Source organism: Sycon ciliatum, chromosome 1 (assembly GCF_964019385.1).
Source record: "Sycon ciliatum chromosome 1, ocSycCili1.1, whole genome shotgun sequence".
NCBI lineage: Eukaryota > Metazoa > Porifera > Calcarea > Leucosolenida > Sycettidae > Sycon > Sycon ciliatum.
Genome location: NC_088643.1, coordinates 39,747,213 through 39,763,414, shown reverse-complemented (window position 1 = coordinate 39,763,414; position 16,202 = coordinate 39,747,213). Strand labels below are relative to the sequence as shown.

General features: G+C 46.5%; 1 protein-coding gene across 1 annotated transcript; it reads right to left on the bottom strand.

Moving 5' to 3' along the window:
* Window positions 1–10,119: 10,119 nt before the first annotated feature.
* On the bottom strand, window positions 10,120–16,123 carry LOC135825213 (testis-specific serine/threonine-protein kinase 1-like). The gene is made up of 7 exons (XM_065337951.1): window positions 15,681–16,123; window positions 15,355–15,459; window positions 14,888–15,072; window positions 12,666–12,967; window positions 12,082–12,234; window positions 11,604–11,856; window positions 10,120–11,340 (listed from the first exon to the last, which is right to left on the bottom strand). Exons 1-7 carry the CDS (start codon window positions 15,870–15,872, stop codon window positions 10,968–10,970), a joined length of 1,563 nt encoding a protein of 520 aa, XP_065194023.1. The 5' UTR covers window positions 15,873–16,123; the 3' UTR covers window positions 10,120–10,967.
* Between the last annotated feature and the right edge of the window lie 79 nt (window positions 16,124–16,202).

Here is a 16,202-nt window from a genome sequence, read left to right as displayed (position 1 = left end):
TTCAAATCCCACTTCTGCACACATTCAGCATTAATACGAACATGGCTATGGCTCACTAAGATGAATAATACAGGTGCTCAGCAGCATCCATAAACCACATCGCGAGCAGCCGGTGTGGCGGGTACTTGTCAATGCTCTGCTCACGATTGTCAGTCGCGAAACCATCTTCATATTTACATAGAAGAACGCAGCATTGCGCCATCATCAACCTGCAAACCTACTTCAAAGTAACAAACAGTAGGCCATTTGCTGCAGGTAAGAGACAAGGTGTTGTGATGTTACATGTGGATGGATTGTACTGAGAAGCAGAACATGTACATCACCTGCAGTAGCGTTGCCATCACTCAAGGATCATGACTCTACTGGTCTTTGTTGCAGGCTTTGAAGTGCACTTACAAACATGTACAATAAGATCTGCGTGCCCGTTCGATATCGATGGAAAATAAACAAAAGATTGATACAAACACAGTGACAGTGACAGTGAGCTGAGCTATGTGCGTGTACGAGTCGTACCGCTATGTGTGCCTCTACTCTGTCACCATTGTGTTACAGCCCTGACAAACAGCATGGCAAGAGCATGTTGGCCAAGGATAGTAGTACCATCCCGGGCATCGTGTAAGACGACGAGCGGATGTCATTGATCAAGGCCAGGCGTATCAGCTGCAGCAGGGTGGCGTGTGGGTGAGCCCCTCGCAGTCCTTCACACGACACCACAACGGGACCGGTGGCGGAGCGACGAACTCTTGCCGTCTCATTGAAACGAGTGAACAATGGCTCAAAATATCTATCATACATCAATTGCTCATTATCTCGGTAGATTAGCTTCAAATGCTCTAAGATCGGGCGTATGACACCGCGACGATTGCTCAAGTAAATCTTCGTGTACATGTTGGTCACAGCACACTTGACAGCACGGGCGGCCACAGAGCGAACTGTAGCAATGCACATGTCATCCACATCCCATTTTCCCAACAAGTTATACTGGCGTCTGGCCGCTTCCAGGATAGGTTCCCAACAAGCCACGGACTGGTTGATTTGGGTGATCACACTCCCACGCATGTGACGTAGCGGTGCAAACGACTCAGACAGGGCTAGCAGAGACACCTTGGCCAGCCATTGCCACGAACAAGACTCTCTCCGAAAAGGCAAGGAACATCCCCCTTTGGGTGCTGCGCAGGCATCATATTGCGGGTCTTGCAATTTGCAGTCGCTCACAACTCGCTGGCCCAGCTGCAGGAGGTGATTCCAGCCGAGACATTTGACTGGTCTCAGTTTCCATTGTTTGCTCCAGATGAACTGAGATCGTTCCAAGCTAAACATAGCAGGAATCAGTAAGGTGCAATAGATCGAAGGCTGACCAGATCCACCTTCCTTCATCTTCGCGGTGCATCTTGCCACATCTCTCTCTCCGACATACCTCAGCGAGCAGTACAATAGCTCGGCATAATCACCACGCGTGCACGTATTGACCTCTCTGCTCGAATCTTCTTGACCTTGGTCCTGGGTTGCTGACCTAGTGCTCTTGACCTGGCCGCGTGTAGAATGCGACTGCGAAGTCGATTTCGGCTTGTGGCAGACGTAGTCGACAATCTCGGCGCTAGTGTTCACCGCGTACTTCCATGGCGTGTTGATAACTGCAACTGGTGCCCTGCGCTGTAGCGCCAGGTGCGAAGAATAGCTAGTTTGATGCGAGCCCGACCGTTGGGTTCCACGCCTCGTCTGAAGTGAAGACTGGCCCAAATAATTGGCGGTAGCCGTTCGCAGCAGCAGCAGGACAAGAAGCTGCCGGACAACAGCGAAACTGCGAATCATGATGTTGTTTGGGCTTGCCACCAGGAAATCGTTTCTTCGCCCTGCTTGCAATGATGATTCCGGCCTCCTCCTAGCTCCTTCTTTTTCTCTCTTTTTTTCAGAGCCAACCGTAGATCATGATCTACAGCCTCGTCCGCGCTAGTGCTGGAATGAAAACGTTCACTCCGGCAGTTCAAGCTTTGTACTGGGTCCCCACGAGCTCCGGCTTCAGAACCGCACTCAAAGCTTTGTGGACTCACACTTTGCATGCGTGCTAGCTTGCGGGCACTAAGTAGTCAGCTACAAAGCGATACCTCTGTCTCTGGCCAAAGCTCTGCCATGCCGGCTAGCTAGTTACTCGTAGTTACTCTACCGGTGCAACAATTGTAATTTTATCGTGATGCGTATCTGCTGAGCTCTGACGACACTCGGTAGTGGGAGGATCGAGGAGCAGCTGGAACACAACCCTCGTCCGCATGACAGGATACTAGCAGAAGGGTGACATGATCCCACGAGTGCTCTGCATATGCGGATAATGAAGAGGAGATCGAGATGGTGATTGGTGAACAGCACAAAGGAAGGAAGGAAGCTCGGCGCCGACCCACACTGACTGTAAAAGCTAGGCACGGCAGGGCTACAGAGCGGGCTACACTCCTGCACTGCTACAGCTGAACATTTTCAAAGGTAAGTACAGTCCTGCCTTGTGACTGTGTCGTGTGTATGTGTGACGGGGTAACTGCGTGCATGCCGGACCTGGTGACTGTGTACTAGTAGACCTACTACAGCTCAGTACCACGGTCAGGATGCGTCCTCGTCTTGGCATGGGGTATATTGCATGGAGAGTGGAATGCTACTCCATGCAAAGTTGCAGGGAGTACATCCATACTATGTACATGTAGCAACAACTACAGCACTGCTCAATGAAATCCGAGCGGGCAAGTGAATGGGGCGGCGAGTGCTAGCGTAGCCCTAGACCTGCGTACACCGGTATGGTGCTGCACCTGAAATGTCTGAATAGACCAGTAGGAAATGTAGCCGGCTGTGCCTGCATGCACGCAAGGCTTCCATGATCGGAGGGGGGGGGGGGGGGGCATTGCATGCAATTGACTAATCTGTCCCTGGTTTTCTAGTCTTCTATATCCGGGGTGGGGAAGGCCTTAGGGTGTCTGTTAGGCATTCATACGGTGCAGACCAGGAGTTGTACGGGGTTAGGAGAATCCAGCACCTATCGGCACTAATTAGATACTAATTTGTGTATCTTTGTAAGCAGCTGTTGAACACACAGCAGGTTGGCTTGCACAGCTCTGTCTTGACTTAATTAAGAGGTGAGTCATGAACCGGCTTGCAGCTAGGAGCGGGCACATGCTACCGCGAACCCATGCCGTCCATGACCCACCGTAGTCTCGATCAGAATGCAACAAATGATGTTTTCTTCGAACGATATTCCCTGGAATGTTGCTTTGGCGAACAAATGAGTATTCTATAGTCTTCTGAAGTGGCTCAATCACTTCGCATGGATAGTAAATATCTGCTGATGAAAGAGGAAATTTGACCAATGACCAAGCTTCATAGTTCTCAAAACATAATCAGTTCTTCCCTCTCATCCTCAGCAGTCAACACTACAGAGGAGATCATGGTGAGAGCTGCATAACACAGCAACAGAGCACGAATTCTCGAGTAATAGAATATTCTTGGGTTGAGAGCCAAGGATTAATTTATAAGAAGAAAAGAGATTATAGCTGCAACTTGTGGCTCTTTGGTCCTCTTTTCTTCTTATAAATAGGATATTGGAATGTTACTGCCTGCATTCGAATACCGTACTCGCGCGATTCGTGCCCCTGGGGCCTATTCAAGTTTTCAATGTCCATCACAGATGGGGCACTAATCAAGAGAGGGCACTATTCTTTCAACGCCGGTACATTTGCATCATCCAGTATAAACAGAAAGCAAAACAGAGCCTAAAGTTTACTGTAAACTATCACGACTCAACAGAAACGCCGGGCAACAAGAACGGCGATTTTGATCCTAAAACTACCAGTGCAATAGCATGGACAAGAACATTAACAAAAGAACGCTAACTTGCACGTGAGCTTGGTTTCAAGCTGAGGGGGGGGGGGGGCACTATTCAAGAGAGGGCTTTATTTTTCACTGGCTCTTAGTAGTGGTGAAACGAATGTCAAAACCTACTAGCCGAATATTCTTCGGCTTAACGAACGAATGAACGAATATTCTTTTGGTAACAGAGATGACATCACATGCCCTCCTCCCAGTCATTTGATGGATACTGTCATTACGTAGGTATGACAAACGGTAGTGCCACATAAAACGTACTGCCACATAAGGCTACTTCGAAGTTCATACATGTTATGTGCACCATTGGCAGTCCAGTATGCACATACATATGCATGCATACAGTACAAAGTCACAGGCAGGCTGTACGCACTGCACTGTACTGTGTTCGGCGTCCATGTATGTACAGGCACTGCATTCGAAGTGACGTAACGAATACTCGAATGTGACTTAACGAATATTCGAATGTGACAAACCGAACGAATGTTCGAATATTCGAATATTCGTTTCACCACTGGCTCTTAGAGACTGGGGCACTATTCGAGACAGGGCTCTAACCGCGCAAGTACGGTATTCTTTCTGGTGTCGGCATTCTAGAATATTCCTTTGCATCACTGGTTATTATCTCCCGGTCGACTATTTACTAAAATGGTTATTATCTCCCCGTCGACTATTTACTTTTAAAAACTTATAAGGCCACACGTTTTTATTTCTATGTTTCTCGTCACCCGTGCGCATACGATTCAGGAGTCTGGAAGAAAAAAAGAAAAAAATGTGCTACACTGACTGTGCATGTGGGGACCAGCACACTCATGCACATGTACATAATGTGGCCTGGCATCCGCGACACATGATGCAAGGTGGCATTTTTGTGCGCAATTTAGCAGCACATGCTCAGATTGTGACAGAAGCTCCTACCACATACTAGTTGCTAACTATGGATGCTATTTTGCATGGTGTATTGGTGGATTTTAGTGTGAACAAAGGTCTAATAAACTTTTTTTATTTTTCGGTCATTTTTTATTTTTTTCCACCTCTCGCATACGTTTTTAGATTTTCAGGTGACGAGAAACATAGAAATAAAAACGTGTGGCCTAATCTCCCTGTCGACTATTCACTAACTGAATGGTTATTATCTCTCCGTCGACTATTTACTAAAATATTGTACCACTCCCTGGATTTCTTGCATATCGTCGCTGTGTTGCTACCAAGGAATTTGTTGAGAAGGACAACAACCCAGTGCCCTTGAAGTAAAAGCAACCCGTAGTACAGTCATGTAGATAAGCAGGGAATAATTTACTTTCAATCTTTTGCATAGCAATTTTGCTACACAAAATCAAACTTGAAGTGCAATTCGAAAATGTTGCATAGCAATTTTCTGCAACACTTCACAATATTGTCATTCTGGAGAGTGCAAGCTCAGACCACAAGTACACTGTAACACCTTGGTTGCAAACCTAGCTTGGTGCCAGGATGCATAGCTTAGCTCAGCGTGACTTTGTTTGTTTGTCTGTACACTTTCTTTGAATTTGCAAATCCAAATGAGCACAAATGCTCAATGCCAAGGCAGCGAATATGTTATTGTGTTACAAGGAAGGAGGGCCGGGGGCAAATAATGATAAAGAAGAGCAATTTCAAAGCTCCGTGCATCTATTTCATCCCTAAGACACACCCGGCATGCACACTGTGCTTCATAGGGTACGGTGAAAAATCAACGTGCATCACAGTTTCCTGCAACACATATCTGAAGTTGCTTCGCACCTCAGAAGAATTGCGTAGCAAACTGCGATGCGATACCGGTTAAATTATCCCCTGATAACTGATGCTTATGATCTCCTTTTCTTCTGTTTGTGTTTAGTGTTTGACCGGTCATCATTTTCTTTTCCGTTTAAAGGGGAAGTTAAGGCAAAAATTAAAATTTCACCACGGTTGTAGTCTTCGGGGTGCTGAGTCGAATGGTCTTGGTCCGAGAAAGCTGAGACGCTCCCTTTCTACTTGAATCCCAATCGAACTCGCGCACTTCCACCGAAACTGGGTGACTGCGCCCTACGAGATGGGGATTTGTATGCAAAATGTCACTAAAAGCGCCATTTCGTTCTTATAAAAGCACGGATGACCGCGGTTGGCCCATATGTTGTAGTCTTTTGGACGCTGAGTCGACTGGTTTTGGTCCGAAAAGGCTGCGATGCAGCGTTCCTCCTTTATTCCCAATCGAACATGGTTGAACAAGCGGTCACGTGCTCCTGGGTGCCAAAACCACCTGGTCACCACGCCAGCAGGCGACAACTTTCACACCAAGGTTCAACTCGAGTTCAACTCGAGTGACATAACTGCACCCAAAAAAGGTCAAACAGGCTAGTAAGTTGTACCCTGCAGGCACGGTGACCAGGTGACTGGTGTACGCAGGAGCACGTGACCACTTGTTCAACCATGTTCGATTGGGAATAAAGGAGGAACGCTGCATCGCAGCCTTTTCGGACCAAAACCAATCGACTCAGCGTCCAAAAGACTACAACATATGGGCCAATCGCGATCATCCGTGCTTTTATAAGAACGAAATGGCGCTTTTAGTGACATCAAGTTTTGCATACAAATCCCCATCTAGTAGGGCGCAGTCACCCAGTTTCGGTGGAAGTGCGCGAGTTCGATTGGGATTCAAGTAGGAAGGGAGCGTCTCAGCTTTCTCGGACCAAGACCATTCGACTCAGCACCCCGAAGACTACAACTGGTGAAATTTTAATTTTTGCCTTCACTTCCCCTTTAAGTTTATTTCGCACTGCATATTACACGTACAGTAGAGTCGCGCGCTGAAGAACGTGGAGCCCAAGAACGTCCAGCCTGAAATACTAAGAACGCCACAGCCTAAAGCTAAGAACGGCGGTGTTGGTCTTCTGGCAGCTTGTGGGATACATATGATCCAGTACGCACTGTTTCTAAGAACGCAGCCAGATTGCTGAAAAAATAAGAACGTCCCAGGCTAACCCCTTCGAAACAACGTTCTTGGGCGCGCGACTCTGTATTATTTTGTTGACTCATTTCTTCGCAGATTTTATCGCTCCACAGGTACCCACGATCTCAGTTACTCTCGTCTTGTGCAATTGTTAATTTTGCTCCTGAAATGTCCTCCCTGCTTGCAGCCCGTGTGTACATGTACCGGTACTTGCAAATTCGAATAAAATTATACATGCTTACATATGCCCAATAATGGCTTGCCTTGGAGAAGTGATGGATATGCCTGACCCGCAAGAGTAGATACTCTTGGCCTGAGAAAGAGTTACCGAGGTTACAGATACTGAGTGTTTGATAACGTTTCTTTGAATGATGTGTTTGTGCCAGTGGCTTTGCAGTCTGCGAACGATTCCGGGAGCTTCTTTTCAAACTATACAGTGGAATAGTGGAATAGTGTGGAATAGTGGAAAATGTCGTTTTGAAAACAGTCATAGTGGGCCATTCACACATGTCCACAATGTGGCGTACGCTACGTTTTCGTCCGAATAGCCATGGCAACATGGAACGCGGCGGGAAAATCGAACGCCTGCTACGAAACGTAGACGATGTTGCCAGACCATGTACAGGTCAGACCTCGCTATAACGACCCCCGCTATAACATAAACCTCACTATAACGTACAAATGTGAATGTCCCTGCCGAAACCGCATCACTTCTGTACAAAATTTCCTCGCTATAACATAATCCGCTATAGCGTAATGTTCGCTATAACGCACTGTTTGCTGGGTCCCGGGCGCACGGAGACCTCAGCATAACGTAAAAACTCGTATAAAAATGACTATGTACACGGCATGCATGCCTTCTCGCGACGAATTCGAGACTGAGCCGTCCACCTCGGAAGCAGGGAGTAGTAAAATACCGGTATTTTACCACTCCCATTACTTTTTATAGGCTCTAATCCTGTCACATCACGACTCACATGTACAAGTACACGCACTACAATAGGGAGGTTTAGTCCCACGTAATCCGTGGGTACTTTACGTGGGTGTACCACGTGATACTCAGTGACCCACGTACAGACGTTTTCTGATTCACGACATACCGTGTATGGAGGCTCACCCACGTTCCGCCAGAACGTGGGTGAAAATCAGAATGGAGCGCATTGTGCGAGCTGTGAGGGTGCTCAGCTGAAGAAGTTTCCGAAGCACGAAATCAAAATATTGGATGAGCTTCTTAGGCCGGGGTAGCTTCGTCTTTGACCAGGTTTTGGCCTTTAGCTTCATGCTTTTGTTTGTTCCGTGTGACTAAACACAACATTGCAACGTGGGTGCCCTTCATCCACTTTACGTGGATCACCCACGTACGCGTTTCCGTTACGTGGGAACTAAACCTCCCTAGTGGCTCTTGTCGCCCCTTTGCTGGCAAGCCTGTACACATGTGCACATCTTTGCTAGTCATCATCATACTTGTATGTAAAACAGTACAGTTGTAAGTGAAGAGTGTCATTTTGACATACATATTGCATATTGGTGTGCCCAACTCACTATAACATAAACCTCGCTATAACATAATTTCTCCCATCCCCCAGAGATTACGTTATAGCGAGGTCTGACCTGTACCAGGATTTGTTCTGTCGCTCCCGCATATGCGCGCAGTTTGTGTCCCCAAAAAGCTCTACGCACAGCTGAAAAGCGTGCCTGTGTGAAAAGTTCAAAACAACGTCTGCCAGACCCAGTGGGTGGAATATAGGCTTTCCCCAATTGGCCTATTTGGCTTTTCGCTCGGCTCAAAATACATTAGATTCGGCTGCAAAATCAGCTGATTGTTCGAAAATTGGCTGCAAAATTGGAATACAGTCGTCCCTCTCTAATCCGGCACTTGTTTATCCAGCACCCTTGCAAACCAGCACACTTTCTGGCAAAACGGATTTTTTCTGTTCATTTTCTGCGCTTTAATCCGGCACTTGAATTCCGCCTCCAGCAGCGATTTTCTGCAACAAATCACTCAAACTGCACATAATTCGATTTTCTAATCCAGCAGTTGTACATCGCTATCAGGGAGCATTGTAACATACACAACACATGTAACCAAGAGTACATAACCCCCCAGAGTGTGCAACGCCGATCCAGCTCTGTGTAGGGTCTTGGTCGAGCGGAATCGGATCTTCTGATGTCATGCGTACACTTCACACCAGCGCAAGGCCGGTCTCGAGGCAGGGCACCATTGTTTTTGATCCAAGAGTACCCGCGACTTCCCGGGTTCCCCTCGGATGTGTACGGTATTATGACGCAAAGATCCGATTCCGCTCGACCAAGACCCTATGCAGAGCTGGATCAGGCGTTGCACACTCTGGGGGGTTATGTACTCTTGATGTAACATACACTTGGGAGTATCCTATGCCAGTGCATAGGATATTATTCCCAAGTGTATGCTATAGACATGGCATGATAGACACAAAGTACTTGGATTGAGACAGAAAATCCTTACATTTTGACTTACGACAAAAACATGTGCAGTCATGTATGTTAATAGGTGGGCTGGGTTGGAGGGCAGGATTTGATAATCCAGCACCCTTGTTTATCCAGCAGAAAATGCCGTTGCAAAAGGTGCCGGATTAGAGAGGGACGACTGTATATTGGAAAATCAGCTAAGTTGTTGGCATATTGGCTTCAAAGTTGGTGAGATCGACTACAAATTGTAGGGGCCAGATTTACTGGCCACATCTGTATGTTGAAGTGTAGTATTTTACTACATGTAGTAACGATCTTATCTTCGATAAGAGTATATAACCCCTAGGGCGGTTATATACTCTTGGTAGTACTACAAGTACTGAAGTAGAGAGCTCGACCGGTCATGTGTGCAGCAACATCATTCATTCGTAAATGCACTTTGCAATAATATTTTGGTAGATTTTCGGGGGGATAAAGGAACCCTCCAAAATAGGCGAAAAGGTTAGCGATTTTCGATAAGTCTCGTTTTCGGCCGGCCGATTTGGGGAAAGCCTAGTGGTATACCAAAACGCGACGCGTATTGTAACGTAGTCAAGAGTAAAATATTATACTCTTGGTAGTATGAATAGCCTAGTATAAGCCACAGTGGAATGTTACACAGATGGGTATGTGGGGATCGGGATGGCTGATATCTAGATCCATGCATCATTCCCTGATACATGTAATCAAAAGTAACATGGTTATGTACTCTTGATGTAATCAAGAGTTATGAACTCTTGATGTGTACTCCCTGATCAAGTAAAGCACATTCACCTCTCCCACAAACGCACACGCACCTGTCAATGCCCAAAAAGGAGACGTCAAGTACAAGAGCACAATCTACTCAATGTGAACATATGAAATTTAATTAGACAGAATGATACACTGCACATGAAGAGCAGGAGACAAAATAAACTAGCATTACTCTATTACACTGGGCTGATTGCCGGCACCTAGCAAGCAAAAAAATTATAGCGACACGCAAGCCTGTGCCTCGATGCATTATCAAAGAAGCCACCAATTGTATATTCAAGGTTTGTTTGGGCATCTGGCCAGGCATGGCATAATTACTAAGGAGAATCCGAAAAATGTCTAGTGTGGTAACGCTGGCAAAAGTGTGGGGACAGAATAAGCAAGAAGCCGATGGAAAGAAAAATAACTAAACTAACTGACTGATTGCTGGCAAGCTTTCTCCAAGGATGGATGTTGGCCAAGAACGAGCCTAGGGAGAGTAGACAGTTCGATAAACGTGTTAAAATAGATCAATACAATGGGTGACAGCAAGACAATAATAAACTAACCCGACGAACAAACTCCCTGATCCTGATGAGATGAACTACAAACTGTAGGCTTCCAAATGAAGAGCGCACCAGGAGTAACTTCCCGTATTTCCCCGCAGTTCTTTTTTGCAACATCACTCAATCCAGAAGATGGACACACCAATGCATGGAGAATGGAGACCGACCTCAAGAAACACATTTGCACAGGGAAACTCTCAACAGACTAATTGCTCAGGTGTAGATGAAAGTATAGGAAACTCCACGTCCACATCAATTGCTTACAGGCACTCAGTTGCAGACTAGATGTCCGACAACCACGATCCAAGAAAGGTGAAAATATAACCAAATTCGTTGTGTCATTTTGTGATACCCTTCGTTGACGAAGTGCTTCATGGCTTGGGCGAGCTGGGAGCTGACGAATCTCCACTCTTTTCGCTTTTTCTGCCAGCCTTCCAGGGCAAGCGTAGCCGCTGCTTCCAGGACACTCGGCGCTTGAGTGGATCGCCATCACGAGCACTTGGTCCGGACATAGTAGAAGAACGTTCACGATGTTGGTAGAAGTCCTCATCGTCAAAGTTGATGGCATTCTGACGCATCGGACTCTTTCCGGCGTCTTCCTCTTTGATTTCCACCTTGACCCGACGAGGTGCCGACTGCTCTTTCTGCAGCTCAGCAGCAGCAGCAGCGGCAGCTGCAGCAGCCCTAGCCTCTTCTTCACGAGCTACTGAGTCCTTCTTTGCTGCAGCAGCAGCTTCGGCTTGACTGTGAACATAGACACAAGCAAAAAGAGGTACAGATTATTAGATAATTATGTGTAGTGTAAATAGATGTACATGTACTAGTACTACAAGAAACCAGAAGCCAGTCTGCAAAGGACTGAACACCAGTAACAAGCAACCTAGTACATGACTGTGTAGGCTGCAGCAATGAGCGGCAGCAATACCAGGTACTTGTTCAACTTATCACAAAGGCAGTATTTGCCTAGAGGGGGATATGTCAAAATACTGTTTCAAACTTCAACTTACTCTGCCATGTTTGCATCAGCAACAGCCTGGGCCCTCTTATCATGTGCCTTGCCCTTTGCACGGTTCCTTGCTGAATCCGACTTGCCACCCTTGGTCAATTCAGACGGATCAATGGTGGCACGACGAGTCTTCTGGTCGGATGGCTTGTCAACGTTGCGAGAAGGTTTGACTTCCAGCGCCATGTTCATCATGTCACCTAACAAAGATGGCAGCTGTGACTCGTACTTCTTACCACCATTCTCCATGCGAGCATCTGAGATAGAATTATTAGAATAGAAACACTAGTATATTCAGTACAAGATAGACGTACACTTTGTTGTCATCCAATGGGAGAAGTCAGCTGTACAACAATGTCATTGAAAGCAAGCTTGGAAAATCCAAAAAGTTTTGATTGTGAAGAACCCCATCTAGTGTGTGCGCGCGTGCATGCATGTGTAAAATATCAGGAAAGCGCATGGATACTAAAAGATCCCCTTACCGATTCCAGTGGCCTTTGGCATCGGAGGCCAAGGAGCCAGAGTCAAGCTTGATCGTCGCTGAGACTGACACCAGACATGATCCCTGACATCATCCATGGTTATTCTCTCTCCAAGGTTCACAGCCAGAATTCGACGGATCAGATCACGACAGTCTGTCAACGAGGAAAGAAAGATGCAGTCAACCAGAAGATCACAGATAAGTTCACAAGAATCTTGCACTGGCTCAATCTCTTGGCCAATACCTGTTACTGCATGGTAGCTAGTCTTACAGCAGAGCTTTGAGCGACTGTCACTGGAAAACCTTGAAGTGTTACCATGGCAAAGTGACATGACAAATTTCCACATACTGCGCTGTATTTTTTTCTGAGAAACAATCACAAACTAGCAACATGATCCTAAAGACAAACTTCGACTATCCGGATTGCTCCCTGTGCTTCATTGACTTGAGGGCGTGCAAATAGCGAACTCACGAAAAATCAATATGCTGCATATAGCATTCACCCGGGACACAAATGGCATTGGTTCTAGATGAGAAGACCTTCTAACATCAAACCCATACATTGGTATTAAAAGGAGTTCTCACCTCTGCTGACCCTCTTCGGGAAGCTAATTCTGCTGTTAATCTGGAGAATCAGTGTTTTCATGTCAGCATCATTGAATGGTAACTTGCCGCAGACCATAGCATAGAGCACAACACCAATGCTCCACATGTCTGATTTGCGACCGTCGTAAGGCTGCCCGTATAGGATTTCTGGGCTTGCGTAGGCGCATGATCCGCAGAATGTTTTCAGCAGCTGATCCTTGTTGAACTGCGTGGCAAAGCCAAAGTCAGACACCTTGATGTTGAATTCAGTGTCGAGCAGCAGATTCTCGCATTTCAGATCTCTGTATAGAAGATACACCCGAAGATAGAGAAAGCCACAAAAAGCTCTTTCCAATTTTTCATACAACTCAAGAAACACTTCTTCAACATAAAGATTAATTTTATGTCAACGTACTTTTCGTTCAGTGTTTTGACAAAATGAACATGCTTGGAGTTGCACATGACCAATGTTGTGCAGCCATGAATAAAAGGTGCAAATATAATCAGCATGCGACTTCAAGCATTCTGACATATCAGGGCATGTGTTTGCAGTTGGAAAATTAGAAGATGGCGCCTGGAAATTTGAGGTTTGAATTAAAGCAAGTCCACCTGTACCAAAATGGCTGCGCAAGAAAACCACACAGCTTTACATACACCGCACTGTGTGAATGCGCCAGGTTACAGGTTTTCTGAGTTGCGAGCACTGCCTTAACCAGGCTGTCCGGATAAGATCGTTTACTCATCAACCAGGGGCAGCACAAGCTGCACCAGATTGTTCTGACTTGTGTGCTCACTACTGCTTGTGCTGATTACCAACTTCAACATGACTATCATACTCTCAGGCTGCATTTCCACGAGTTATATTCGCCCAGGTCATGTTCAATCCAGGATGCAGGGAGTTTACCACAGTTTTTAAAGTTGGGGAAGAGGGTTGACCTGAGGATAATATCAACTACAGTATGCTGACGGAAGACAATTTGTGGAGTCTTGAATGGCCGTCTGCCTACTTTGGCTGTAATTATTTGGGCGTGCCATGCAGTATAGTCCTGCTATCAAGTACGTACATGCATACAACAGTATGTTTGGATTTCAGCCTGGGTCAAGCATAAGCGCTCCAGTCAATCGGTGTACATGGAAGGTTGAAAACTCTCATGTAAACACAGCCTCTGACGGGTGTTGCTTTGATCTGCTGGCTTCAGTAGATGTGTTCCTTTTTTCCTACCCAGATTCTACTTTCTTCTACCAGCTACACCAGAGTTGAGGCTGATAGAAGTCGGTGGAGATACGGGATTTCTGTATATCCATGGTGATGGGAGCTGTTTTACACAAAATGTTGTGCATTGTAGGATAAATGTGGCATATTTGGTGGGTGATATACGGACTTGTTTCGACGATCCACCGGATAGATCTATGTGCGTGCACTAAGGTTTCTCAGCGAACACACTGCGCAGACATTTTATTCATGAATCACGTATTGTGAAAATTAGTGACGTGCTTGGTCAACTCGGGTCAAAAGCAAACCGGTTACTGATAACGTCAAGAGTAGATAAACAAGAGTGTGCAACTCCGGATCTCTCCTGCACAATCTGCAGATACCCCGCGCCCACGGCGGAATTTTTTGTTTACGTCACCTTTTTTCAGAGAAACGCGGCTTTGCCGCAGAGCAGTGTGAGAGCATGTGCTGGGCACCGACCTTGTAGTGTAAAGCCCAGCCAAGTGCACGAGGGAAAACTCTCCAAAAGGCTCGCAGCGCGTGCGTCGTCGAAAAGATTACGTCAACAAAAAATTCCGCCGTGGGCCAACCCATCCGCGAGTTGCACACTCTTGTTTATCTACTCTTGATAACGTTTATCGTCATTTTCAAAATTCATGAATCGATCGCTTGCCCATCCAGTCGACCGCTGCCGATGTGCAAAGTGTCTGCCCAGTATGTTCTCTGAGATCCCTACATCTACCCTCTCCTCTTTTTTTCCAAATCTGTTCTATTCTACTCTACCAAGTAGACAAAACGAACGCAACCTCAGTCTTCTGTGTGGTAATTACAGCACAAATTCAGGGACTTGCCTGAGTGTCCTCCTGTCCCACTCTACAACGGTTTTACTTCACGAATTACAAATGCTGCATGTGCATATACGGAAGCTGCAACAAGGCCCACACTGCCACAGGGCCAGATACAACATGCACAACTGCACTGCGGACACCATGAGAAGAGGCAGACTTACCTGTGTGCAATGCCAAGTGTATGACAATACTCCAGAGCGTCCAGCAGCTGGATAAGAAGCCGTCGAGCCTCCTCCTCAGGAATGTAGCCACGAGAGTTGATATACTCCAGCAGATCTCCATTCTCGGCCAGTTCCATAAAGAAATAGACCTTTTCATCGTGCTCGAAAATCTCATAAACCTTGACCTGGAGACACGAACGAAACCGCAAAAAAACAACGCAAGCACACATGACACAAGAAGCAGAGAAAGAGGTGGCACGGTGATTGACCGATACACCGGCGAGTAAGAGCAATGATGCAAAGGCGTTGTGAAGACACTGATCATGCAGGCTGTTCTACAGACACATTCAAGACGATAAGTAAACTGGATGCTAAAGTTAGTTCCGACAAAAACAATCTCAGCCTTCCACACAAAAAAACATACCGGCCTCGCGGACCCGCTATATTCTGTCAAGATGTTTACTCACGCAATTCGGATGGTGTAACTTCTGCAACACCTCGATCTCGCGTGGCAGGAACTTCTTCAGGTAGTCCTTCGGTGCTTTCCGTCTGTTCACAACTTTCACAGCAACCTGATGTGAGCCAATCGAGACCATAAAGTCCAGAAATCAGCACTAAGTAACTAGTTACATACTCCACGGAAAAATCAGCATAAGGACAAAAGCACTACAAAGTAAGCCAGCATTCAGAAACCTATCCACGATCACACATTTGTACGTGTGTGAATGTTTGTGTGTGTGTGTGGATGCCTGTGCTTGTGCAAGTAAGTTGTGGTTTTCAAGGTCACACCTACCTTTCCACCTGTACTGCGGACCTTGGCAAGCAAGACCTTGGCGTAAGCTCCCGTTCCCAGAGCGTCACCAAACACATAATTACTCATGTCACCTGCGACATGCTCGTAGTCAACAGGGATGGTATCATCCTGAGGTTCGCCTTCACCAGGCCTCTGCTTCTTGAAGATCGGAACAACTCCGGGACTGCACATTTTGTCCTCTCCCGTGAGCACGTCTTTGTCTTGAACTCCGCAGCTTCCTTTCACCGTTTTCTACCTACACGTCTACGAACAAACTATCTCCAGAGATTGAGTTAACTTGGAAGCCTGCTTGGTAACACGCAGGGTGCGACCAAGCATAAAGCAAGGCCAACAAACGGAGGAAGATAAGAAAAGACGAAGAGTCTACGAACGACTTGACCCAGCATGCAAAGCCTGTAGTCAACGGGATCTGGATCTGCGCGTTTCCAACTCAGAACACTGTGAGAACATGTATGTGCTTGCGACGCTCACAAACCGCTGAGTACATGAGTGACATGAAGG

Bases quoted from the DNA above. Each gene is read 5' to 3' on its own strand.
- LOC135825213 (XM_065337951.1), bottom strand. From the start codon at position 15,872: ATGTGCAGTCCCGGAGTTGTTCCGATCTTCAAGAAGCAGAGGCCTGGT. The intron at 15,073-15,354 runs GTGAGTAAACAT...TCGTGTCTCCAG, and splicing joins AGTTACACCATCCGAATTGC to GTCAAGGTTTATGAGATTTT. The intron at 12,235-12,665 runs GTGAGAACTCCT...CCTCGTTGACAG, and splicing joins CCCGAAGAGGGTCAGCAGAG to ACTGTCGTGATCTGATCCGT.